Genomic DNA, 26,619 nt, shown 5'->3' on the forward strand with positions numbered 1-26,619 from the left:
TGGCCATTACTTCATTTTAATAATAGGTGGAGATGTATTTTCTAAAAATAGACGTTCTTCTTTGTTAAAACTGTCTTTCTATTTTCTTAATTATTTAGCTTGGATTCTTGCGTTGAATACACGCACATTCAGCAGAGTACTCATTTTGCTTTACTCACCCTTTTTTTTAAATAATAATTCTTTAAATTGAAAGTATATTTTTAAAGACCTTTAAAAAAATATTTTTCTAAATAGACAGAAGGTCTACAATGTAATATTACTGGTATTTTTCACCCTTTATATTTTTTATCAATATAGAATGCCTACTTATTCAAAATTGTTCATGAAAATGTACATTAAATTAAATAAGTTTTAAATATTTGCAGTCATTTTTAAAATGTTATGTTAGTCACATGCAAACTGTTACGTTAGTCACATCTCAAATGTTACGTTAGTCACACTAATTATTTTATATCTACTGATACAAAAATAAATATTTTGCACTTTTTAAGTAGATATGACATAGATGTAAGAAAATAAAAAGTGATGTTTGGTTCAATCATCTGGTTTAGTTTTTATGCAGAAAAAAGTTCATTTTCGTGACTAACGTAACGTAAATATTTTCAGTAAAATAGCCAAACTAATTAAAATACTTATCTTATAATGTATGCAAAAAGAACAGTCAATTTTATTGGGCCAACATCTAATCTTTTAGAATAAAAATAGTTCTTTTAAAAATTTGCAAAAACTTTTACGTTACACAAGAAAACTTAGACGCATGTTTTTAGCGTATTTTAAGCCTTTTCTACAACCTCGCACGTTTAGAGCCAGAAGAAAAATACCGAATGAAATTTTTGCAAACTGTTACTGGATTAATGTGCTAGAAAGTATGCTGAATGAAATGATAAGTCACAATTAGGGTTTTGCTGAAAAAAATTTTCTGAGGTTGAGGTTGACATTTCTATGGAATGACCCACCTTGTAAATTAAAGTTACGTCAAGTGATGCATGTTCAACAATAAGGCTTCAATTAGAGAAAAAGAAGCAAAATTTCCTGTCAAAATAATCATTCTTAAAGAAAGAAAACGGGAAATCAAAACTTCCCGAATCAATTAAATGCAACCCTCCAAAAATACACCTAAAATCCTAAAAAAAAGAAAGAAGATAAATTGCCAAACGATAATCAAAAGGAGAAATTTATACCTCGAAACAAAAACAAAATTTTATTTAGTCACAGTCGAGAAAAAAAAAGTGGCAAACTTCTGAATTGTTTCCATGCTAATATAAAATGAGATTGCGCAAACGATAAATTTCCGACATAAAATTTCTGTTCCAATAGGCTTAAAAGTGCTTTTTAATTTTTTCCTGATGATTTTACGGCTTTTTGTTTTGAAATTCAAAGAAAGTGAATGCACTCTTTGGATATTTTTTGCGGGCTTTTGAATGACATTAAAATTGAACTGATTGGACAATTATTTTGGGTGGAAAGAGCCATTTAATGCCATTTTCGGATCATAAAATTAAAATTTGAATGGTTTAGTTCTTTTTTGAAGTTTGAAAACCCCCGTACGTTCCTTTTGGGTGTCCAAGTACCTTCCTGCCAAATTTGGACCAGATTCGACGTAAACAGTGGATTTGTATAGGGAACATACATATATACACACATATATATTCTTTATTTTCTTTATATAGATTATTCAATTTATCGAAAATCACCTACATTAATAACAAACACATATTAGATTTATCTCGCTTCTTGTTAAAATATTTCCATTCTTGACTAAACAAATGAATTTTTTTAGTGTTAGAGAAATACTTTTAAAAATAATCCATCATATTCACTTTCTTTATCAGTCAAACCTGACTCACTTTCGTTAAAGCCATAATTCGAATCGATGATGTTATTCATTAGTTACTTGAATTGACTATGTAAACTACTGCTACTTTCCTGAGAGATCGCACTGAACAAAATATTTCTCAATGATTATTTCATTCAGTATTTTCTCAATTGTAAATTTTATGAATTGTGCGAAAGTAGAATATGATGTAGAGCAGTGGATCCCTACCAGTGGTGTGCGAACCCCTGGGGGTTTGAGAGAGGTTTTCAGGGGGTTTGCAAAAAAAAAAAAATATTGTAATGGAGGAATTTTAACATGCCTGTTTCTGATGAAGTCTCATGTTCAAGTGGTTTCAAGCAAATTTTGCTAATTTTTTATTCATTTGTTTCTTGCACATTCTCCTACTCTTAGCATGAAAACATTACTGGATAAAAACATTACATGGAGCATAAGCGAGCGTCTCAAATATTTTGAGGTTTAGTTCTTTTACCATTTGAGTCCGACGAAGAGCTATCGCTCTTCTCTTGTGTTGAGGCAAAAATGTGTAGAAGTGAGATCTCGCTGTTGTTTGTTTCTTTGCTATAATTGTCACACTACAGACTACAGTTTACTTCGAGGGTCATTGTCAAAAAAGAGAAAAAATGGCTAGCAACCCAAAAATATCACAGGAAGTATGATAAATTAATTACTTTAATAAAATTTCGTGAGTGAAAGTTTGGCAGTATGAGGTTTACGTAGTAAAAAAAAAAAATCAATGGAATTTAACCATGCAACTTAATTTGCACTATATGTAAATAAGGAATTTATGAAATTTGTGTAAAGCAGTATGAGGTTTACGTAGTAAAAAAAAAAAATCAATGGAATTTAACCATGCAACTTAATTTGCACTATATGTAAATAAGGAATTTATGAAATTTGTGTAAAGAATGTCTTTTTAAGTGAGCTTAAAAATATTTGTTTCGCTAAAAATTAACTTTTGTGTAAAAATTATAGTAAATGCTTGTATTGAAAAATATATGCATTTTACTCCGCACTTGTAGCATAATTAAAAGAAAATTCTTCAGCAATCAAACGATTACTGTGCACAGTATATCCTTATCAAACAGCTAGGCTCATAGTCCTTTTCAAGAGAACTTAAACCTAGAGATCTTTCTCATTTTACTGGAAGAAAAAAGTTCATTTAGTTAATCTGAGACAGTTCCCTGAAAGGTATCAGAAGTCAATTAAAGATCATTCTTTAATTGACTTCTGATTTAGTGATAGATATAGAATGTATCTTTGTGTCAGAAAAATTGAACAACCTTTTTTGAGCCTCTTTGTTCCACAAATATCCCATTTTCAAATTTTTTTCAGAGTTTGTTGAAGCTCAACACAGAATAATCAGTGTTTATTTTTGGTGAATTTGTTTTGCATTCATTTTTTAGTGATCATTTTTGTTTGTAGCAATATTTATAATTCTATGTTTTTGTTCTTGTTATAAACTATGGGGCAGCATCAAACTAGAAAAAATCTCCCAAATTTTATTTTCTATTTGTGTGTGTGTGTATGTATGTACAGTCCAACCTCCATATATCGAAGTAGCAAATTGCCGGAAATAAATTCGATGTATAGAAATTTCGATTTATAGAAACGATCTTATTTTACCATAAAAATCTCCTAAAACATTTAAATTAAAAAGGTAATTTTTGTGCATGAAACCCAATTTCTTATTTATACGAGCATCGGATTAAATGAAAGTTAATAATTGAAAAATTAACAGAAATTACATTTTTTGCACCTTCAATACATCTTCATTCTTCGGAAATTCTACTTGATCTGCAACATTAGGGGATTTTCGTTTTGACAATGTAATCAAGAGAAAAGTAAAAAATCAATCTACTTAACTTGAATGACTTTTACTGAAGCTTAAAAGACTAGGAATGATAAACAACAGACAAAAGGGATAACTTGAAACTGATTTTACAGTGTTACTGGTTACAACTAAGATTTGAAATAAACTTGAGGTAATTTAAAACCTCCAGAGCAAAACAACGACCTACCCCTCAACCCCACATTCCTTATGAGTTTCGTAGCAAACTTTAGTGAACATAGTTTTCTCCCCTAACCCTCATTTTCCATGAGACAAACAGTCTAAAGTGGAAAAAAATCTAAGAATGTCTTAAATTTTTTTTCAATATATAGAGATTTTTTCGATATGTAGAAACAATTTTTCTATGTAATGAACATGGAAATTTGCTAGGATTTCGATATACAGAAAATTTGGATGTGTGGAAGTTCAATATATGGAGGATTGACTGTATGTGAGCATGTGCATTTTTTGCTTGTTACTTATTACCTAGCACTCAAGGGGTTTACCAACTTCTTTCGGAGTTAGGAAGAGGTTCGCAAGAGGAAAAAGGTTTTGAACCACTGATGTAGACCACTCAATGTTGGATTTAGTAAACTCGCTTTCTCTGTTTAACCATTTTTTTTTCTCTCATTGTGGTGTACTTCCTGACTGGAAATGCATGGTGAAATTTTCTTTCTTTTTGTTATTTGATACAAAATGAGCCCCAATTTATTCCACACCCCTGAAAATTCAAATTTCCTGGCATGCTGGGCAACTTAACTTATTTCCGGCATGCCGGCTGACATGGGGTAATATGGTAACTTCTCAAAAAGAAGCAAACATAATTATATGTCTTAAAATATTACAGGATATGATGTTAGCAGTGGTACAAGCGATTTTTCAGCATAGTGAGGAGCAATACATTAAGGCTCTACTATGTTTAAATTCATATCATTTAGCAACGACAGCAAAATACTGCATAAACTTTCTTGAAGATTATGAACACCATTAACTTACATGATAAGGATCAAGACCATTGATATCTTCCACAATGGGAGTTTGCCCATGACAAACAATGTCCACCTAAAGGAAATATAACATTTTAAAATGTTCGAGGAAATGAATTTTTGTTAAAAGATGAGCTTAAAAATTTTAACTTACTTTAAAGTGATTCATTAAATCGGCAGTAACTTCATAAGGTGCACCAATAACAACCTCATTTACATACTAAAAAGTAATTTGAAATCATTACGATATATTCAGTATTAAAAAAAATATTATATAAATTAAAAATTTAATTAAAACTGAATCATTGTAATTCAGTAATTCATTGCAAATATTTAGTTAACGCAGTCGAACCTTATTAAAACCACCAATCTTAGTGACAGGCCAAGAGTAAGGTGGGGGTTTAGGGAGGTTTCACCAATCTTTCATTAATGCATGTTTTCACGAAAATATATTTCATTTTCAAATGAATTTTGAATAAGAATAGTAAATGTTTTTTCCTTTAGTACGTCTTCTTTGCCCAGAATTTCATGAAAATATGAGAATGCCTGCAGCTTAATTTTTATTCTTAAACCGCAAATTAGAATTTTTTCGAACATGCTGAAGATTCTTAAAATACACCGCCAGCTCAGTTATTCCATCCGAGGACTGCAGTTTCGTGCTTTTTAGCACTCATCAGCCCGGAATAGGAATCACATGAGCTGGAGGGGAAAAATCTCTTAAGGGAGCCAAGAGAGCCAAACAAACTGGTAGCTAATGCAGAATTAGCAAACCAGATGAGCGACCGCAGCAATGGTGCGGTTCAACTCAAAGATTGATGGCAAAGCTAAGGTATTTTGTAGTAAGTTACCGCCCTAAAGACAGGGCTAAGGCAGAAATACTTAAAATACATTGCCAGCTCAGTTATTCCATCCGAGGACTGCAGTTTCGTGCTTTTTAGCACTCATCAGCCCGGAATAGGAATCACATGAGCTGGAGGCGAAAAATCTATTAAGGAAGCCAAGAGAGCCAAACAAACTGGTAGCTAATGCAGAATTAGCAAACCAGATGAGCGACCGCAGCAATGGTGCGGTTCAACTCAAAGATTGATGGCAAAGCTAAGGCATTTTGTAGTAAGTTACCGCCCTAAAGCCAGGGCTAAGGCAGAAATACTTAAAATACACCGCCAGCTCAGTTATTCCATCCGAGGACTGCAGTTTCGTGCTTTTTAGCACTCATCAGCCCGGAATAGGAATCACATGAGCTGGAGGCGAAAAATCTATTAAGGAAGCCAAGAGAGCCAAACAAACTGGTAGCTAATGCAGAATTAGCAAACCAGATGAGCGACCGCAGCAATGGTGCGGTTCAACTCAAAGATTGATGGCAAAGCTAAGGTATTTTGTAGTAAGTTACCGCCCTAAAGCCAGGGCTAAGGCAGAAATACTTAAAATACACCGCCAGCTCAGTTATTCCATCCGAGGACTGCAGTTTCGTGCTTTTTAGCACTCATCAGCCCGGAATAGGAATCACATGAGCTGGAGGCGAAAAATCTATTAAGGGAGCCAAGAGAGCCAAACAAACTGGTAGCTAATGCAGAATTAGCAAACCAGATGAGCGGCATAGGCGGATTTAGGACTGAGTTTCTGGGGGGGGGGGGGGGGGGCAGGATTTTTTTTTGGAGCAACATTTTCAATTGCCCTCTCCCCCCCCTTCCCATGTTTTTGTCTGTTTTTTGTGATGCGTAAGGCCATTCATTACTTTTTTATGTGTCGTTTTCATTGCTGTGTGTAATCATGCTGTCCTTTTTAAATTGACCTTAAAAGAGAGGGGGCTGGTATTAAGAGAGTAATTCAGTGCTCCCTTTTAAGTGGGATATAGAATATCTCCAGTTTTAGGGGGCCCGGGAGTTACTCCCCCGGAGGAAATTATCTAAAATGGATATAAAATTCTGCATTTTGAAGTCTTACAAGGGGTTAATTGGAAATAATAGGCAAATATTTTTTTTTTTTAAGTCTTACGCTTTAAAACTGCTTTGTGATGCAAGTTAATACTTTAAAAGAAATGGTGCACAGATTTAGAGAAAAGGTATCAAGAGAGTAACATACTACCCATTTGAACAATTCGTAATTTATACACTTGATAAGAAACAAAATTGAAGCACACTTTGCTTAGGAGTTTCAAAGACTTGTCTAATTATTTTCAAGGTTTGGTTGGTTAGAATTGGGTTTTTGGTTCAAGAGTCCTTGTAGGCTATACTGCGCCAATCTTTTCAGGGATTTTAGAACCTATCAATAATTTGCACTTTCCAGCTTCTGAAATTGAGTAGTAGATTATACACTTGTACAGTATTGTTCAAACTTTGTAAGAAACGGCATTTTTAAGTTTAAAAGAAAAAATCAACTTTAATTTCCTATTCAAAAAAGAAAAAAATCATGATTTTTTTTGTTATAAGATTTTGGAAGATAAGTTGTTACCATATAAACTCCTCCCAAAACTGGAGAGCATTGTCCCCTTTGCCCCCCCCCCCCCCCATAAATCCACCCATGCTCTTCTGAACTATTCAAAAACGAAAAAATAATGATTTTTTTTTTGGAAGATGTGTTGTTACTACATTAAGTCCAACCAAAACTGGGGGGGGGCATTGCCCCCCTCTGACCCCCCCATAAATCCGCCCATGATGAGCGACTGCAGCAGTGGTGCGGTTCAACTCAAAGATTGATGGCAAAGCTAAGGTATTTTGTAGTTTTTTAGGGCGGTAACTTACTAAGCTAAAAAGCACAAAACTGCAGTCCTCGGATGGACCTGGCTTTAGGGCGGTAATTTACTACAAAATGCTGAAGATTGTGTTTGATATGTTTGCAGAATGAAACAAAAGGACGTGATCTTATAGAACTCTGGTACAAACTCATTGTCTGATGTCTGCATATGATGCAAATACAGGTTAAGCCAGGGGTGATAGTGAAATCGGTAAAATTTCCTGAAAACAGTGAGAAATTTTCGGGAGCTATAAGGAAGATTGCCCCCCCTCCCCTTCCCGGTAAAAATTCTTCAAATATGCATAGAAAAATTATTGGAAAAAAAACACTTTGAAAGGTTTTTCAAAAATAATTTTTCAGTTTAATAACGACACAGCAGAAAATTTTCGGAAATGGCAACCCAAAATGTTTGGAATTTTCGGATTACAAACACCCCTGGGCCTCAACCCCCTCTTCCCATTGGGACAGAGCAGGGTGTGAACAGTGGCGTAGCTAGGGAGGGGCGGAGGGGCGGTCCGCCCCGGGCGGCACTTTTTTGGGGGCGGTAATTTCACACATTTGATGCGAAAAATTCAATGTATTTTTCCAATAAGGAAATCACTTTTATCTATTACTGGAGGCAAAAAAAAAGTCTGAATTGTAAAGTTTTGGTACGACTATGATAGTGAAATCTCTCTAATACAAAACGTATGTTTTTCTTGTGGACATCTCAGCACGATTCTTTGTCCCCCCCCCCTTCGTCATGATATACAGACTGAGGGAAGCTGCAGTGTAAAATCAAGGGACCTAAGGTTTTTTCTTCACCGTAACGGTTTACTATAGGGAAGGGAACAATAAATTTCATAACCTTTCATTTTTGAGGAATCTACCATTTAATTTTAAGAAAGTTCCTTGGAAATTACCTTATCAAAAAAAAAAAAGAAACATTTTTTTTAAAGGATAGTGACAAGAGTAAGCGAAGAAAAGTATCAAATGGAGGGCAGTTTATTGCTCAACTTCGGGATAACATTATCTATTTCAACAATTGCTTTCATAGGTCCTTGATTACATAAAATTCATTCTGTCTTAATGAAAATTTCGTAAACTTTATAAAAGCACTTATTCACAACCCAAATACCGATATTTGCTGTTAATATTTATTCCTTTAAACAATGAGTTTCACATTCAGTCATTCATTATAATGAAAAGTTTTTAATCAATAAAATGTCTAGGCAAAGCTTTTTACATTTAGAACAAAAGTAATGAAAATGATTTTCGACGCACAACTTTTCCTTCTGATGAATCACATACGGTTAATCGAACGCAAAGGGCCTCTTTATCTTATCGTCCTCTATCAGTAAGGAAGAGAATCATCCAAACTTGGTAAGCAGTAACCGGATCTTAGTAAGTACTGCTCGTAACCTGGACGGCAACTTTTGAGTTTGTCAACATTCAATGATTCTCTCAAGCACGGATTCAAAAGGAAGTCATAACTCCCTTTGAGAAATCAGACCCTAAATTTGTGTTTCTAAAGCTTCAAATTATAAAAATTTCCATGGCGTAGCCACGACCTTAACCTTCCTTCCAACTTCCAACTGTCACAAAGCTTCAAATGCATTTTCCAAGATTTCAATTTTGAAAATATCTGGAGGAGACCCACTTACTTGCCCTTTCTCTCTTAACTTGGCCAAACATAGCCTAAAACAGCATTTTCAGGGGCTCTATTTTCAACCTCTCCCACCCCTTGTCCCAATCTAACGTTTCCAAAGATAGCTTTAAAATGTGCTTCCAGGCCGGCGAATACTAAACCCTTCCCATATAATAAAAACAAAGACAGATTAACATTGAGTTGTTTAAGCCTCAACAAATGTCACATTTCTCGGGAAGAGAGCAACCGAACTTTCCTATTTCTTAACGTTACCAAACAGCCTAAAAATGCAGTTTTAGGCCTTCAATATCTAAAAGTTTTCGTTTAAAACTTAAATATCCACAAATTCCTCAAGGCAGTCGAATTCTGACCGGCCTGACCCTTCCTGTAACGTGATTAAAGGTAGTGAAAAATGTGTTTTAGGACAGGGCTATCCAACTGGCGGGCCGCATGCGGCCCACCAACACATATTGTGCGGCCTGCATTGATGTTGACATACATCGATGTTGATATCCCTGAGTTTGTAAAGAAGGCGAATCGGCCTCAGTTTTCCCATTAAAATGTAAGCTAATTGTTTTATAATTGATAATTAATTACTATTAATTGTTATTGTATAAGAGGTAAGAGGTTATTGTTCACCTTTTCAAACTGCGGCCCGCCAGGTGATCAGTGACCGGAATTCTGGTCCGTGGGCTCTTTGCAGTTGGACAGCCCTGTTTTAGGACATAACCTTTAAATTTTAAAACCCCGCTTTCTTCCAATGTCTTCAAAAATCGCATCAAAATGGGTTTTTGAAACTTTAACTTCAGAAAAATTCTAAGAAAGAGGCTCCAAATGTCCACGCAGTCACCTAACGCCACAAGCTGGCTGAAAATTTCGTTTTCAGAAATTTCTGAAGGAAGTATGCGAAGCCTTTTTTCCCCCTCAATGATTAAAACGAACAACAATTTCCAGAACGATTTCGGTTGGAAAACCCCCAACTGACCTCTCTCTCATAACGTTGTCTGTCAAACAACGGTTAAAATCGCGTTTTTAAGACGTCATTTTCAAAACGTTTCCAGGGGAGACAGAAGAGCCATCTGATTTCCCAACATTTTTAGAAACATTCAGCCGCTCCCTAACTCCCACCAAAGATAGCCTACGATTGCGGTTTTGAAACTTCGGCATCGAAAAATTTCCAGAGCGCTCTCCAAAAATTCTCTAGTCTCTTTAGCGTCATCAAAGATAGCAAAAAGAAGATTTTAATATGGAAAATATTTCGGGGGGAAAATCCAGTGGGAAACCCCTTACACCACTAAATACAGTCAAAGCTTTTGTGTTTTTCAGTTTAGTCAAAACACTTTCCGGGCAGCGCTCCCGAACCTTCCCCAATCTCTTCACGCATCCAAAGATAGCCTAAATTGCTTTTTTAACACTACAACTTCGGAAAATTTCCTTGAGAAATCCCCCCCCCCTGCGTTACTAAAATTGTGAATTTTTACTTAACTTTTGTAAAATTTTGGTGGGGCACTGAATTTTTTTTCTCTTGCAAAAAAAAAGTTCCCTTTTTTTTTAAAATTAAGTTCTTATATTGTACTTTAAATACTTTTGACTCTTTAATGTATTAGCTATTTCTCATCAAAAGGGCGGCAAATTGAGGAACCGCCCCGGGCGGTCGAAAGTATAGCTACGCCACTGGGTGTGAAGAATGAATGCTTTCATAGCCAAGTTGGGAAACGTCAAAATGAAGGGGTGGAAGGGGGTGGGAGAGCCCATAAGCTCAGGTTAAGAATTCATGGAAATGTTCTAAACAATGCTTCTTTACTGAAGCATGTTTTGAATGCTGATTTATAACTTCATTGATTTTATTATTAAAGATTCAAAATTATTAAATGATTACTGAAAGATTCAAACGAGAAAAAATCAGAATGATATTTTAGATGCTTTTCTACATTTTATAACACAATAAAAACTTATTGAAGACTTACTTTACATGCAAGAACACTAAGGACTCTTTCATGCAGATTCATAATTGGGTAATTACTGCCTTTATAGCGATTGACTATCTGTAAAAAAAAAAGAAAAACATTTTTAAAAGTTAAAACAAGGAAAAAGGTTTCTTATTACTTACTAGTGAAATTAAATAAAACATTAAATTTAAAAACACTATCGGTAATACATGCAAAACATAAAACATATACAGTAGATTGCAACAAATTTTACAATGTACAGCAAAATCTGAAAAATCCAGATCAAATTTGTAGTCTTTTTAAATTTTAATTTTAAATAATGATAGCAAGAATGTAACTAAAAGTACACCAAATACCCGCTTTTTATTTTGATTGAATGTACAGTACCTGCATAGATTATACAATAAATTATGGTAATCTCACAAACCCCTACTGCAGTTGAACTATGATCATAAAGTGATAGGAAGATCGTGATTTATTAAAATGACACATGTGTTAGAAACAAGACTACAGGGGGAAAATTCTTTGTTAAGGAATTATTTGAAACATCGTTTTGTTATTTTTCAATGTCTTGTATACTATGTAAATCTGTTTCAAATGAGGCAGTGAGAAGCAAGAGGATTTGAGTACCAAAATAAAAAATTTGGAGATAATCAGTACAAATGGTAGGAAAATCTCTTCTCTGTTTAAAGGCAAGAGATGGTACTAGTAGCTCTAGTGCGTACTGCTATACAGCATGATTTAGAAGAAAAAAAATCAATAAATCAATGAAAGCCTACCTAGGATCTGAATTTTAAAAAGGTGATTTACTCGAAACTTCTGAAAGTTGTTACATCCCTTTGTTTCTCACTGCCTCAAATATGGTTTTATGTCACAATGAATGATGAATCTGTTTATTCAAGGATTTGTTTTACTTGCTACCCGTATTACCCAGATTATCAACCATCTGGATTGCCTTTGGCCCCAGTTAGTTCAGATAAACAAGTACTGTACAGGTACAAAGACGTTTAGAGATTTTTGTTTTTAATTGAAAACAAAGTCAATAAAATTAGCTGTTTTTTATTAATAAATAAATAAATATATGAATAATATATGAAATAAATAAATAAAAAAAATAAATAAAAAACAAGCTCATAGAAAGGAAAAAAAATATGAAAAAAAATTTTCTTTTAAATTTAAAATGTAAATAAATGAAATACTAATTTTTCTGATAAGCATATTATTTTCCTTATAATGAAACTTGAAACAAATTAATTCAGCAATGCAAAAGGATTATTTATTTCAAAAAATATTATAAAAAATCTTAATAATTTCAAATAGAAGGATTCTAATGAAAAAATCCACTGTCTCAAAAAAAAAAAAAAAAGTACTCACACTTAAAATGATTAGAAAAACATTATTTATGAACATTGAGTGAAATGGAATTGATTGGAATATGGAAACAAATTATAAATAAAGAATCATTTTCACAAATGTTCAAATTGATAACCATTATTACCCAGACAATATGCAGATAATGCACACCAAAAGATTTGCAAATGCCAAGAAATGGGTCATTAGGAATATCATGAGTTTCCAGCTTCCAATTTCAATTCATCAATTGTTTTAGTTGGTTTAGTGGGATAATTTTTTTTAAAAGATATCCTCACAAAAAGAAGTCCATCAGCTTCAAATTTGTCTCTGATGCGAACAATGGTCCGGTGCATTGGTAGCGGTTTTCCGAATTTTCTTTGCACTTCAATAGCGTTTTTGGTCTTCCCATAATATTTCAGGACTAACTTCTTCTTTCCCAAACTGAGTTGGTTTCCTGCTAACTAAGTTGATCCTGATTAATTAATTACACCTCCAATACAAAAAGGCAGCGTGTTAGTGATAGGTAAAGTGTGAGTAATTTTTTTTTGAGATACTCTGTATATTACTAAAAATAATATAATATTGTAGCAAAATACCAACCGGGTCAGTATGCAAGCCAACAATAACATAATCTCCTTCTGCTTTGGCTTTTTCCAAGAAATCAACATGACCTACATCTAACACAAAGTTAAGGCAAACTAAAGCATCAAGCAAAGAGATAAAAAGATTGCAAACTTTTCAATGATCAAAGGCAACTAAAAGGTCTTTCAATTGGTGCAGGTAGATGTTGGCTGTGGTGGCTATGTTGTTTTGGTGGGGTTTGTTGTTTATTATTCAGACATTGATGCCAAAACACTGTGACAAGTTATACGATTGAGTAGCATGACCAAATGATACAACTTTATAATCAAAATAAGTGTTGTAAATGTAAACGTTTTACTCATTTTATAGCAGATATGGTGGCCCTTCACAGCTGTATATGGGATGATACCAACCCACAAGAAGTTCACTAGGTGGCAATGCATCCACAAAGATTTACGTTTTGGTGTGGACTTTGGTTTGTGTGGCTTGATTTGTTCGTACTTTTGAAAATGATATTAGTGAGGCCATCATCTCAACAGAGACATCTAAAGAACAATGACTACCAATTTCTATTGGCTCAAACAAAATGATAGGGACATAGCCAACATGTGGTTCCAGCAGAGCGCAAAGCGGTGTCCACAACGTGCCATGCAAAGGATACCACTTTGCCCATTTGGCATGAACAAATTGAGGGTATGGTTATCTCTCACAGAAATGACGTGAATTGACTACTGAGATTGTTCAATGTAACCCCACAAAACTTTTCTTGTGCGGTTTCCTGAAGTCACAGGTCTATACAAATAAGGTGAAATTGACCGATGATCTTTTAGCCAACATAACCCATGCCATCACACAAATTCAGCCAGATCTATGCAGCAGTGCCATTGAAAATTGAAGTACTCAGACCTGTGCCACCGTGATAAACTGCAGAGGGCATTTGAGCGATGTTACATTCCATACACAAAGGAATGCGTGGGCCTTAAAAAAAAAAGAATTTTATTAATACCTCACACACAGCTTGTTTTTATTGAAATTTATCACCTACCTGATCTTGTTGAAAGATCTTTTATAAAAAAATTACAATAAAAAAAAGAAGCAAAATCAGCATTCATGATCAGTTTACTTGCTAATAATTAGGCATGCAAGGAAAAAAAAAATATTAAAGAGTCTTTGACAAAATTACTAAAAAATAACTGTTAAACAAAAAATACAATATTACTTAAAGATAAATCTTAATAATAATAATTTATCAAAGAAAATCTTTAAACAAGTAAAGCACATTTCAAGTCATATTGAATATTTTTTGCATACTTTAATGTAGGATGATGGTAACCCAGTTCGAAAACCCAAAAATTTACTATGATGAAATTTTAACATAGTTACACAAATTTTAGCAAATTTATACCCTTAATCCTCATTAATCAAAACCATCAAAATTAGTAAAACATGAAATTTGTGCTTAATATAAGAGAGAGAGAGAATTTGGATCTGTATATTTTCCACCTTTCAACCAATTTTAGTGCAAAAAAAGTTCAAATAATAGGATATGTGTTTTGAAGAATTTATCCAAAAATTGGATTTGTTCTTCCATTCTAAACAAGAGCGCCCATACTCTAAATTTTAAGGGGGGGGGGGGGGCTCAGATATTTTCCCCATGGTTTAGCAAGATATTTTCCCCATAGAAACAGATTTCAGTACAGATTAGAGTTATTAAAATTTGACATTTTTAATAACTTATTCATTAATTGCTGGGGAAGAAATGTTTTTACATTTTTGCAAAGAAAAAAGTACTAAAAGCAAGAAAGTTCTAATTTCAAGGGGGGGGGGGGTTGAGCCCCCTTACCCCTCATATGGGCGCCCTTGATTCTAAACAAACATTTTCCATACATTTTTAATACAGAATTGAAAAACATGGCTTCAAAGTTATTCTTTTATATCATTTAAAAGTTAATTTTTCTTCATGAGCAGAAATTTGATTGAATTTTCAAGTTAAAGGCTTATAGGTAGCATGAATATTTTTAATTATTTCTCCCATGGCTTTGAAAGATTTGCAGTAACTTACTCTTTGCAAGTTGGCTAATGAGGAAGTCAGTCATTAACTATTTCATCAATACTTTATAACTGCCAAAGTCTTAAAAGGAAGCAGAGTTTCTGTTTAGGAGTATGGTACTCAGAGTCAAAATTTTTGTACGAAATTCCTTTTGAGAAAACACTGTTAAGCAATAAATTTCTCCAAAAATTCTATAATAATAAATTTTGTTGACAAAATGAAACCACTAGTTAATAAATCAGCAAAAAATTTCATGTTAAAAAAAATTGTAATGACTTAATTGTTACATTTTGCAAAAGGCAGAATAAACATAATACCTGCAGGAAAAACCTGAAAAATGTTGGGGGGAATATAAAGGATGTCTTTATATCCAAAAGCTCACTATTTTGCATTGAAAAAATGGTTCCTTAAAGCCCTGAAACACGTATACGCAGTAATCTGCTAATTTACTCGTTAAAAGGTCGTTGATTTCCTTTCACTTCTATGCACAAAAATAATTATTTATTTCCTTCAGATAGCTAGCACCAAAAACATCAGAGATCCAGTTTTTTTACACACCATAACATCCCATGCTTAATGAAAGTGCTAAGCTTTATAAAATATTCAATGAACATTATTTGCTTTTAAATAAATATCATTAAAAAGGATACGAAACAAGTCAAAAGCACCAGCAACATAAACAATTTTGTCTCCAGGCTAAAATACAGAACAGGGGTTCACATTATTTTACTATTGGTTTGAAGAGATAAAAAATATAGAATTGATTGACATTCAGTTTTATGAACAATGAACATAATCCTTCCTTTAATCCTTTTTATTAAAAAGATACAAGACATGAAGATAAGCATTATTATAACATCTATAGAAACAATTGTACATAATAATCTTTATATATTAATAGGCAAGCCGTTTTTTTTCGGTACCGATTCCTCCTCTGTTTGTGAACCAATTTCCTTCATTCTTTTTTTGTTCGGTGGCTATTGCCGAGTTTTAGTGTTATCAATAAAATTTTTTGAAATCAAACAATAATTAACGGAGATATTAATTAAAAACACATTTTCGTCCTAAATGGCTCTTTCTACGCGATCGGATGGTCCATTTTTTTCGAATTTGATATGGCTGGAAAGGTCTTTAAAAAATACGCCTAACGAAAAAATTGTCAGGGCGCCCAAGGTTCAATAACCTAAATCCACTAGAAAAAAAGTTATAAGCGTTTTTTAGTAAGCGAAACTCAAAAATTTTAATTTTATCTCTTTTCCATTGTTGAAATTCATTGTTAGAAGCGTGAAACATTAAGTTTTAATTGATTTTCTAAACCGCTTTTTCTACACGAAATATGCATTTTAATGCTTTGAGCTTGGTATCGTTGGAAAGATTGCAAAAAATGCTTTAAAACACAAAATGGGATCCTGAAAAGATGGCTAGAATTTGAGCTAGAAGCAATTAAAAGTTAGCGAAAATTCATCAAAAGCAAATAAAAATTCATTTTTATTTACTTTTTCACGCGACATAGTTAGCGTGAAGAAATTGCTGGAAAATATTGTCTTTGATATTATGGTGTTGCCATTTCTCGCTTGATCGTAAATAAATGAAATTTTTGCATTTGGTTTTATTATTGAGGCTTTTCGGGCAACTACGGGTATTTAAAATGTTTTCATTTTGATTATGTTTTAGCGATTTTTATCTTTTAATAAAACATTTTGCTTTCGCATGGATAATTATAAGTAGCCTCGAGTAGAGCTCGTTCATTTGACAGTTGGAAATTTTATATTTCTAACTGCAGAGGGCATGCCTACTTTCATAAAGAATATTGTTTGTGCAGAAGTTTTACGTATTAAAAGAGTTGTGTGGTATCGTTTCACTCAGGAAGACTTCGATAATTGTGAAATTGGCGAACTATAGCCATTGGTGTCAAATTATTGGCACCAATGCCAGGGCGATAAATATTTTTATTTTGCATTTGTAAATAAAGAGTAGAGAAATGTCAATTTGCAAGGAGCTGACTACGAATTAAATCCCTCTTTAAGGTGGGGTTCATTAAATTGTTACCGTTTGTGACAAGGAAGAGGAAATAAATGACAGGAGGGACAAACAATAGGGAGAATGTGATGACATCAGCCCTTTTTTTTTATAAGAACGTTTATGATAAACAATGTAACATGTGGCAAAGGAAAGAGGGGGTATGGAGAAGTGTGAAACTCTGTGTCAAAAGGAAGGGGTTATGGTGAAGTGTGAAACTTTGCGACAGAGGGAAGAGGGATCATAAATTTTGATAAGTGCATTAGTTAGTTATCCCCTAAACTGTAAACATATCACAAAGACGGTTTTCTTAAACAAAATTGCATTATTATTGTGACGTCCGGTAAACAAATTTATTGCTTGCGTTTTAATTTGTACTATGCATAGCAGGGAGGTATTAGCATATGCAGGAAATTTTCGACCCGGGCGCCGTCAGCTCTTCGGACGGCCCTGTAGGCAAATATATATTTGCATATGGTTACCACAAAACATTGGCTGTCCGCGAATGAAGTCCCGCTTGGGATTCACAAAATAGTAACAGTTTGTGACAAGGGAGAGGAAAGAAATGACAGGAAGGACATAAGATGGGGAATATGTGTCAATAAGCCTTTTTTTAAATAGGAACGTTTAGAAAAAACAGCTTGACATGTGACAAAGGGAAGAGGGGGTATGGTGAAGTGCGAAACTTTGCGACAAAGGGTGGGAGAGGTTCGAAAATGTTGAAAAGTACGACATAAGTTATGTCCGCCCATGACCATAAACAAATCACTACAAGACAACCTTTTTTAAAAATTGTACTATTATTGTGACGTCCAGTGTTTTAGAATCGACAGTCATATGTTGCCACGAGTAGAGTTCCTTCATTTTATGTTTGGGAATTTATATTTCTAATGACGATGTCAAAGCATTTTGCTGAATTATAGTAGACGTTTTGTAAGCAATACTGTTAACACAGAAGTTTTACGTATAAACTCTGTACCTCAGAGCCAGACTGACGTAATTCCAGAAATTGATTGTTTGAAAATGCGCGCGTCCCATCCTTTGCATGGGCCAGAGAAAAGTTTTTCCTATCTACTGTAAAATTATCATAATGTGACTTACGTTCCTCTGACTCTGAGGTACAAAACTGCGTTTTGATGCTTCCTTTTGCACAGGAAGATTTCAAAAATTGGATAATTGTGGATTTTTATTCATCGGCGTCAAATTTTTTGTTTTCAATGCCAATGCGAAAGATTTTTTTCCTTTGCATACATAAACAAAGAGTAGAGAAAAATCTGTTTGCACAAGGTTAGCACAAAGCAACATGGTATTCAAAATAAAAAAATAAAATATTTCAAGCCAATAATTTGTAAAAACACCAATTTCTCTACGGGGTTGTTTCCCTCAGTCAAAAGTACTACACTGGTGTCCAAAAGTTAAGCATAATTCATAAAATGTAAGAAAACTCTTGTAAATGTTCATAAAATTATATAAAATTACTTATGGAGATTTATTGGTTGAAGAAGAAACATTTTGCTTATGCAAAATATCATAGTCGATGGCATCATTCGCGAAATAGGTGCGCTTGTCGGAATGTGGATAAAACGACTCTCACATTTTAGAGAGTTCAAGCGCGTTTCATGCAATTGCTGTACCAAGAAACATTGGTTTTGGCGAAACAAGATTAATAATGGCACAAAGGTGCCAATTAGACATGTTTGCGAAGGAAAGAATCGTTGGAATACTGGAATCTAAACGACCGCAATCCGAAGTGTCTCGTATTCTTAATGTACCTCAGTGTGTAATCTTGAGACTGTGGCAGAGGTTTCAAAATACGAGTGATGTTCTCAGACGGCCAGTACCAGTTCGACCAAAAGTCAAAACCGCTCGCCAAGATCGATTTCTGGCAATTTCTGCGTGACGTCATAGGGACAGCTGTATCAGAGAACTGGGTTTGGCGCTCAGTGCCGCCACAGGAATAACAATTTTGAGGCAAACTATTTACAGGAGACTCAATCACGTTGGTCTGTATGCCAGAATACCAGCAGTTTGCATTCCACTCACGTCAGCGCATAAACGCGTTTGTTTGAACTGGAGCTTGCAACATCACCATTGGAGTGTGGGGACAGTGGGCCAATATGATGATGAGTGATGAGTCCCGCTTTACTCTACAGGGTGATTCTCATCAGGTAACAGCATGGAGAGAAAAAGGAACTCGTTTCCAACCGCGAAACATAAGAGAAAGACACCACTTTGCGTCAGCGGGAGTAATGGTGTGGGCGGGCATTATGTTGGACGGTCGCAGCGACCTCCTTATTTGTGAGAAAGGTCCTGTCAGTGGTAAAAGATACGGAGACGAAGTTCTTGAACCTTATGTTTGCTTGTTTCAAGGTGCTGTCGGTCCTGACTTCATATTCATGGGTGATAATGCGCAATATCCCCGTACAGCTGTGGTCGATGACTTCCTTGAATCAGAAAATATCTAGCGAATGACGTGGGCAGAGAACTCCCCTGATTTGAACCCTATTGAACATGTCTGGGATATTCTCGCGAGAGAACTTGCAGCCCATTCTTCCCCGCCAAGCTCCGTTCCAGAGCTAAAAAGAGCTCTCCAGCATGCTTGGAACTGTTTGAGCCCACAACTCATCCATCATGTCATAGAAAGCATGAGTGATCGGTGTGCAGCGTGCATGGCTGTCAAAGGTGGTCATACACATTTTTAAACTCCACTGTCATATTTTTTTTTCTTTTTTTTTGTGTAAAGAGTAGATTCCTCATACGCCTAATTTTCTTTCAAACTATTCTTTTGAATGATAAAAATAAATATTTTTATCATTCAGTTTTTTTAATAGTTTCATTGTTTTGTAACCGTGTTGCTTTCGCATATCACGTTTACTCCTATTCCGATGCATACTTCATTCATTACTCACATAAATAGCAATTATGCTTAACTTTTGGACACCAGTGTACTTTTCGTTACTAAAATTTATAGAATAAGCGAAAAAAAAGTAATAAAACGTGGAGCCAGAAAAGAACTTTTATTTTCCCAACAGTTATTTTTTTTATTAATTTTCTTAACTGTCCAAATTTGGAAATTCGGCATGCTCTTCATAACTTTACAAGTGATGTACTTTGGCGCGCTACTCCATTGCCGCTATAATGCTTACGCTTTGTTGTCAACCGCGTTTCCAGGTGTTGATAGTTTGCACTGTGAGCTAAAGGCATCATTGAGTGGCATTTCATAGCTTTTGATGCTATGTGCAGAAGCGTAAAAAATTAATTCCAATCTGCCCACAGATTAAAATAATGGGGTTGTTTCCTTCAGTCAAAAGTACTACTTTTAGCCACTGAAATTGATAAATTGAGTAAAAAAAATAGCATGGACCCAGAAAATACTTTCACTTTCCCAACAATCATTTTGAAATCATTTTGTTTAAATTTCCGATCTTGAAAACAAGTCGTGGTCTTATGACGTCACAAATGATACAATTTGGCGCATCTTTTTACCAGGTTTCCACGTTAGGATAATCAAGAAACGACTTAAATATTGCGCTCTACGCTGGCTATCAACTATCATATCGTTGCTAATACACGTGAGTAAAGATGCGAATTAAATATTTCTTCTGTGAATGGCAACTCTGAATGACATTTCATCATTTTGTGATGTCATCGGCTGAAGCATAAAGAACAAAAGCTCACCGATTTAAGTATGTTTTTAAAAATATTAAACTTACACAAATTATTTAAAAAATGGTCAGGTTCTATGTTTTAAGCATGCTCTTTTAGAAAAAAAAATATTTTTAAAATTTTTTGAAACGACCCCATTGTCAAAAAATATGATTTTTTTTTCTTCAAATTATTTAAAAAATGGTTAAAACCCATGTGCTTAAGCATGTCACATAAGTAACGGGAAAATAAAAAAGTTGGAAATAGTTAAACTCATACAAATTTTTACAAATATTCATTTATGAATATGGTTGAATTTCGACCACTGGGCGAACACTAGTATAACATTAATGCGGCAATCAATCTATTACATCTTAGTGCACACATGCTAGTTAAAGCTTAATAAATAATAATAATAATAAAAAAACAATGTAAATAATAAAATGATAATACATGCAAATCATCAGATGTATATTTTCAGTGAAGCAGTAAACAATATCTAAATATTCTGTATCACTCACAACATAAACTTTTATAAAGAAAACTTACTTTTGGTTCTTTTCCTTCTGAGAACTGAATTATTTTTTGAGTTGTTGGTAAAAACTGAGATATTCCTGTCCATGGACTGTGGGTACTTGAATCCTAATAATAATTTTTAAAGACATTTAATTTCAAAACGCTACAAGAACTCTTAAATCACATTCATTCATTGAATAATAAAACATAGTTGAATGACAGCTATTAATAATTGAATTAAAAAGTAATGCCTAGTAATAATAATGAAATTTAATAACTGAATAATAATTTATAACTTACATATCCTTCATTTAATTTCATAAAGATCATTGAAACTTGAGAAATTAACATTTTTAAAAATGTTAAAGCTTTCGAATAGGCTTTAAGGCAGAAATTTTTCTATTTATTTTGCTTAGCATTTTAGTTTTGTTTTGGCGTCTCCTCCCACCCCCTTTTTATATATGTAACCAGGGGCGGCATTTCAGCATTTCATTTGGGGGGTTGAGTTTCTTAAACATGAATTACCTCAGTATCGAACAAAACACATGTATAGGCTAACTGCAAGTAATCATGATATGGGGGGAGATTGCATAGTTAAAGTCCCCAGAAAAAATATTTGTTGATGTGATATATTTTTTTCAAAAACCTTATGTATTTTTAAAGAGTATCTATGAAAGCATTATGCATTGAGCAGCTGAAATGTGTTTCTAGCAGAAGAAAGTGATGAACATTCATTAAATAGACACTACTGTATGGGCTTCATGACCGTAGTTAGACAGAGAACACAAGAACGAGATATTTAGCCTACATGAGAAAATTACGTCTTTAGTTAAAATTAACCATGATTCTTCATCAGTTTTTTTTCTGTTCTGAAAAGGCCGGTGAAGGCTTGATGAATTTCTAAATATTTAAAAAATGGAAAACACTTGCTCATGTCTGGAAATGTGTCGAGTTTCATCAACCATTACAGAGAACCAGCAAAATTGTTTTTCTTGAACATTGATTTGAGATTTACGTAAATTGAATTTGCTCCTTTTAAATCATTCCTCTCAAAAAATTTGGAGGTGCGACCGCACCCTCTCGACCCCCCTATTTGCCGCCCCTGTAATGTAACTACCTATCATAATGCAAGCATTTTTATTTTTATTCAGGATAGAGTCTCGCTAACCCAAGTTCTGTAACTTCTGTCCTCTGTAACATTCTATTCAATCTGAGGTTGCGTAATTTGTCTCTTATTGTAAGTGCTAAAAAATTTGGCACTGGCCTGCTAAGCCAACAGTATTAGAATTCTAGACGTTCTTTTTTGCTTCCTGTTATGTTTCTGGGTTGATCAACTGCGCCTCTCGAAGGGCGTTTGTTCTTCAGTGCTTTAGTGGGGGAAGGATGCTATTCCGCCCAAATATTTGTATTTTTATGGTCAAAAAAATGCAAACATAATTCAAACCACCTTTTCTTTGGGCTTCCCCAAACCCCAAAAAGAGACTCGACGTTAAATCCCGGTTATCATAAATTTTCCATTTCAACTGCGCTTGCGCGTGGACTTAGCTTATTTCAAAAATCTTGCTAAAATTAATTACAAACATTTTAAATTTGTTAATAACTATGAGTTGGCAACAGATAAAAATTAGAAATCACAAAGCTTTCTCTGATTTAGTTTTTAGGCCTCAATAAAGATTGAGTTTTGCGTCTTAATAACGGATTCGGTGTCTGATTTTTCTGTCCCTTTTCAGGGCCAAATTTTTAACCTTAGAAGAGCGTATTATGATTGCAGCATCACTTTTAACACAAAGCCGAACCCTCAACCTAAATAAAAATGTATGATACTAAGCTGTTTACGCCTAACGTAAAATATCCGCAAAAGACGGACATCTGTACTCATATTCCAATCATTTTTGAAGTACACAATGTGTTTTACGTTCATGTTAAATAAATATTTCCAAACCAATAAATATTGAAGTGTCATTTTTTCTCATTACATTATAAAGATTATCAATTATTCATATCCATAGTTTCATCAAATCCGAAATCGATGTGAAAATATTCTAATCGCATTCATTAATTTGTTGGGACTATAGCTCAGCCTATATATAAACAAGCAACAACACGAAATCTTAAAACAGAAAGCCCAAAAAGCTAAGTCCGCGCGCAAGCTCAGTTGAAATGGCAAATTTGTGATAACCGGGACTTAAACCAAGTCAAAAAGAGTTCCTCCAAAGATTTAACTACTAAGCACTAGTGTTATTTCAAAGACATTTTTCACAAATCTGGGTGCGTGCGTGTTTTTTATTTTGCTCTTCAATGCTCTAATTTGCTCTAATTGTATTTAGAACTGAATTTGTGTCTTTTGTGTTTCATCATGTAACTATTCAAATAAAAGTTTTCAGAAATCTGATTTGATGATGGTTGAAATCAACTTGAGTTATTGGGGGCTCACTCAACTGCATATCATTGAAAAATTAAGAATCTGTTTACTTGAAATTATTTCGTTCTTTCATCATATAAGTGCCACTATCAATGTTTATTACTATCTCGGCTTTTCATAATTTGGTGGGATTTTTTTTTGTATTTATGTTATTTTGGATTCGATTTCACAGTATAAAAGCAAAATTTATCCTGTTTTCCGGCTAACATTTAATAAACATGAAGCAGCAATGTTTTATTAATTGCATTTATTCTTAGTTTTATTTTGCTGGCATTTATTTTTATAACTTCAACCCTAATTTTGATTAAAATAGAGTGACAGTAAAGTTATATACAGGGTTTAACAGGATATCAAATCTTAGCGGTTATGAAAAATTTTTAAGCACCAGATATAAAACCAGATGATGAAGTTTGTTATGCATGTTCGAGCAAACATTTTCTTTAAGAAATTATGAAAAAAAAAAAAAAAAAAACTACTAATAACATCAACAAGCTAAAAGCTCTAGTTGAAACAATTTCGGTTAGTATCTTCTTAACAGTGAAATCACAGCACTTTTTGAACAACTTCATATTATTAAAATCTATTGATGTTTGTCATGTATCTGCATTTAATTGTAATCGCTTTCGACCACTGTAACTGTAACTGCTCCCTGACTGATATGTTCGTTGTTAACATCCTCCATCATGCTGTGCTCACATCGTATCACCAATAAACATAAACTGGATTAATCACATCTATTTCTTAATTCCATAACCATATAAATACATCAGCATATGCAACAATATTTACTGACACAATCTCCAAATGTGTTCTGCGCTATCAAAATTTTATTACAACAGGGATGCTTCCCTAATTTCCATGTTAAACATTGTCATTAAGTGTGCACATAAAATTGAGTAATTAATTGTACCTAAGCCTTTTGATGTTATTATATGTATGTTGAAGATTTTCATTATTCATTATGCAAGAAATACATCAATATTAAATGAAATTAAAGTTAGTAAAATAGAAGAAAACATTGTTAAAAGATTAAAACTTACTCTACTTATATTTCCTGCATGTTCTTTGTCAATACCATATTCCTTTTCCCCTCTGTTATGATGTTGCTTGGTAAGTAAAAGCATTCTGGAGAGAAAAAAAAAAAGGAGATGATGTTATTGTTATAAATACAATTTTCAAAAATGAAAGGCACTGAATGTGAATGTTATTAAAACTATTAATGTATCAAAATTGAATAGAGGGTTGCCCACAAATGATGCTTTGAGGAGGAGTCAGTTCATGAAATTGTGAGTTAGTGACAAGTGGGAGGAGGTAACAAGAAGTGTGGTGTCCCACATTTTTGTTAATATATATATATATATATTACAACAATATGTTTATGCAACAGCCTGACATGCAAAAAGGGGGGGGGGTTAAGGTGAAGTGTGTCACTGAGTGACAAAAGTAGAGGGGCCAAACATATTGAAAAAAGGGCGACATTAATTAGAGTACATCTCTTAGCTGAAAATTGACAGAAATTGTATTAATTTACTGAATCAGAAATCTGGTTAGTCCTAAGAATCTGGTTAGTCCTAAGAAAATTCTTAGTTAAGATATTAATGAAAATATAAATTACTTTACAGCTAAATATTGAAATATACAGAGGTGAAATATTTTTAAATACTAACCTTCCAACAAGATCAGTTGTAGAAATTCCAGCAGTTCTTTGGCACTCCCTTAAAAATAAAAATAACAATAAAAATAAATCATGCATCTTTTTAACACAATGTTATTCATGGGGGAGAAGGGGGGATGTTTTGAGGAGTGTTTTTGCATTTTGGGGGGACTCTTGCTTTTTTATTTGGGGGGGGGGGGCTTCATAAAATTTAGGCAGGTGCGTCCTTGTTTTTAGGGGGTTGGGCACACCTGGCTGACCAAAAAATAAGAGGGAAAAAAATACACAAGTGCGTCAACACAAACTTGGAACATCACATTTTATCTTACTTTTTACCAGTATTGCTCTACTCCCTCAAAAAGAAAAATAACAAAAGTAAAAACAGAAATATAAATTTAAACATGGTTTCAATTTCTGAGGAAAAAATCAAGCCCTTTTCAATTTTTCAAGAGCCATACCAAACATTTTTTTAAGTAAAAAGAAAGGGAGGGAAAAATAAATGTTTTTAATGGAAAAAATATATGCATTTAAAAACATTTTGGGGTATAATATATTATCAAAGACACAAATATAAAATCAATGGAAATTAATCTCTCTCTTTTCTTTCTTTCCTTTTTTTTTGAGGGGGGGGGGGGGGCTAAATACTTGAATTTTTAAAAGATTTTAAAAACAATCTAAAAAAATAATATTTAAATAGATAAAGCTATGTAAAAATACAATAACTATTTTTCAACAGCACTTTTCGACACTTAAATATAAATAAGTAAAATGTAATTAAGAATAATAGTAGAAATAAAAACTGCTGAACACAATATCTGTTAGGGGTACGATTTATGGAACTTCAATCACATGCAATTTGTCCCCCCCCCCTCTAACCTTGCTTTTGAAAATAATTGTTATTAAAAAAGGAGAAATAGGAATAGACTGATTAGAGGGTTTCTAATGTATTAGACAAAGCAAAATAAAATAAAAAACTTACTTATATCTACCTGCAGCTTTCACATATCGATATGTGTCTTGACCATCAGCATCAAGAGTTATGTCATCTGTTACAAAAATATTTGATTTCATTTAAAAATACTTATTACACATACTTTAGAGCTTACAAGTAAATAAAACACAAAATTAATTTGCATTAGTGTTTGACCCGGGAAGAAGAGCAATGTTAAATTGTAAGTACCGCAAAAACTGTTATCAATTACTTTTAACACAAAAAGGACATATAATGACGATTTAATACCGATGGTACTGCATAGAGCTATACACGTGAGAGAAAATACTTTTTGAAATTAAATATGCACATGACAGAACCTAGCTAAAAAAGGAGATACAGTGAAGCACCGTTTATACGTTTTTGAAGGACTGTATGAAAAAAGCGTACAAATGAAAAAAACGTATAATAGGTATAGGTAAATGTG

General features: G+C 33.6%; 1 protein-coding gene across 1 annotated transcript in view; it reads right to left on the reverse strand.

Moving 5' to 3' along the window:
* The window catches only part of LOC129225511 (ethanolamine-phosphate cytidylyltransferase-like), a 64,339-nt gene that overhangs the window by 22,917 nt on the left and 14,803 nt on the right, over positions 1-26,619 (reverse strand). The window contains exons 6-14 of the mRNA XM_054859940.1: positions 26,181-26,247; positions 25,215-25,262; positions 24,588-24,672; positions 21,159-21,251; positions 15,596-15,641; positions 12,914-12,990; positions 10,979-11,056; positions 4,806-4,871; positions 4,662-4,727 (exon numbers count right to left, since the gene is read on the reverse strand). Coding sequence (XP_054715915.1) covers positions 4,662-4,727; positions 4,806-4,871; positions 10,979-11,056; positions 12,914-12,990; positions 15,596-15,641; positions 21,159-21,251; positions 24,588-24,672; positions 25,215-25,262; positions 26,181-26,247 — 626 coding nt within the window. The remainder of the gene's footprint in view (positions 1-4,661; positions 4,728-4,805; positions 4,872-10,978; positions 11,057-12,913; positions 12,991-15,595; positions 15,642-21,158; positions 21,252-24,587; positions 24,673-25,214; positions 25,263-26,180; positions 26,248-26,619) is intronic.

The sequence above is a fragment of the Uloborus diversus genome, chromosome 7 (genome assembly GCF_026930045.1).
Source record: "Uloborus diversus isolate 005 chromosome 7, Udiv.v.3.1, whole genome shotgun sequence".
NCBI lineage: Eukaryota > Metazoa > Arthropoda > Arachnida > Araneae > Uloboridae > Uloborus > Uloborus diversus.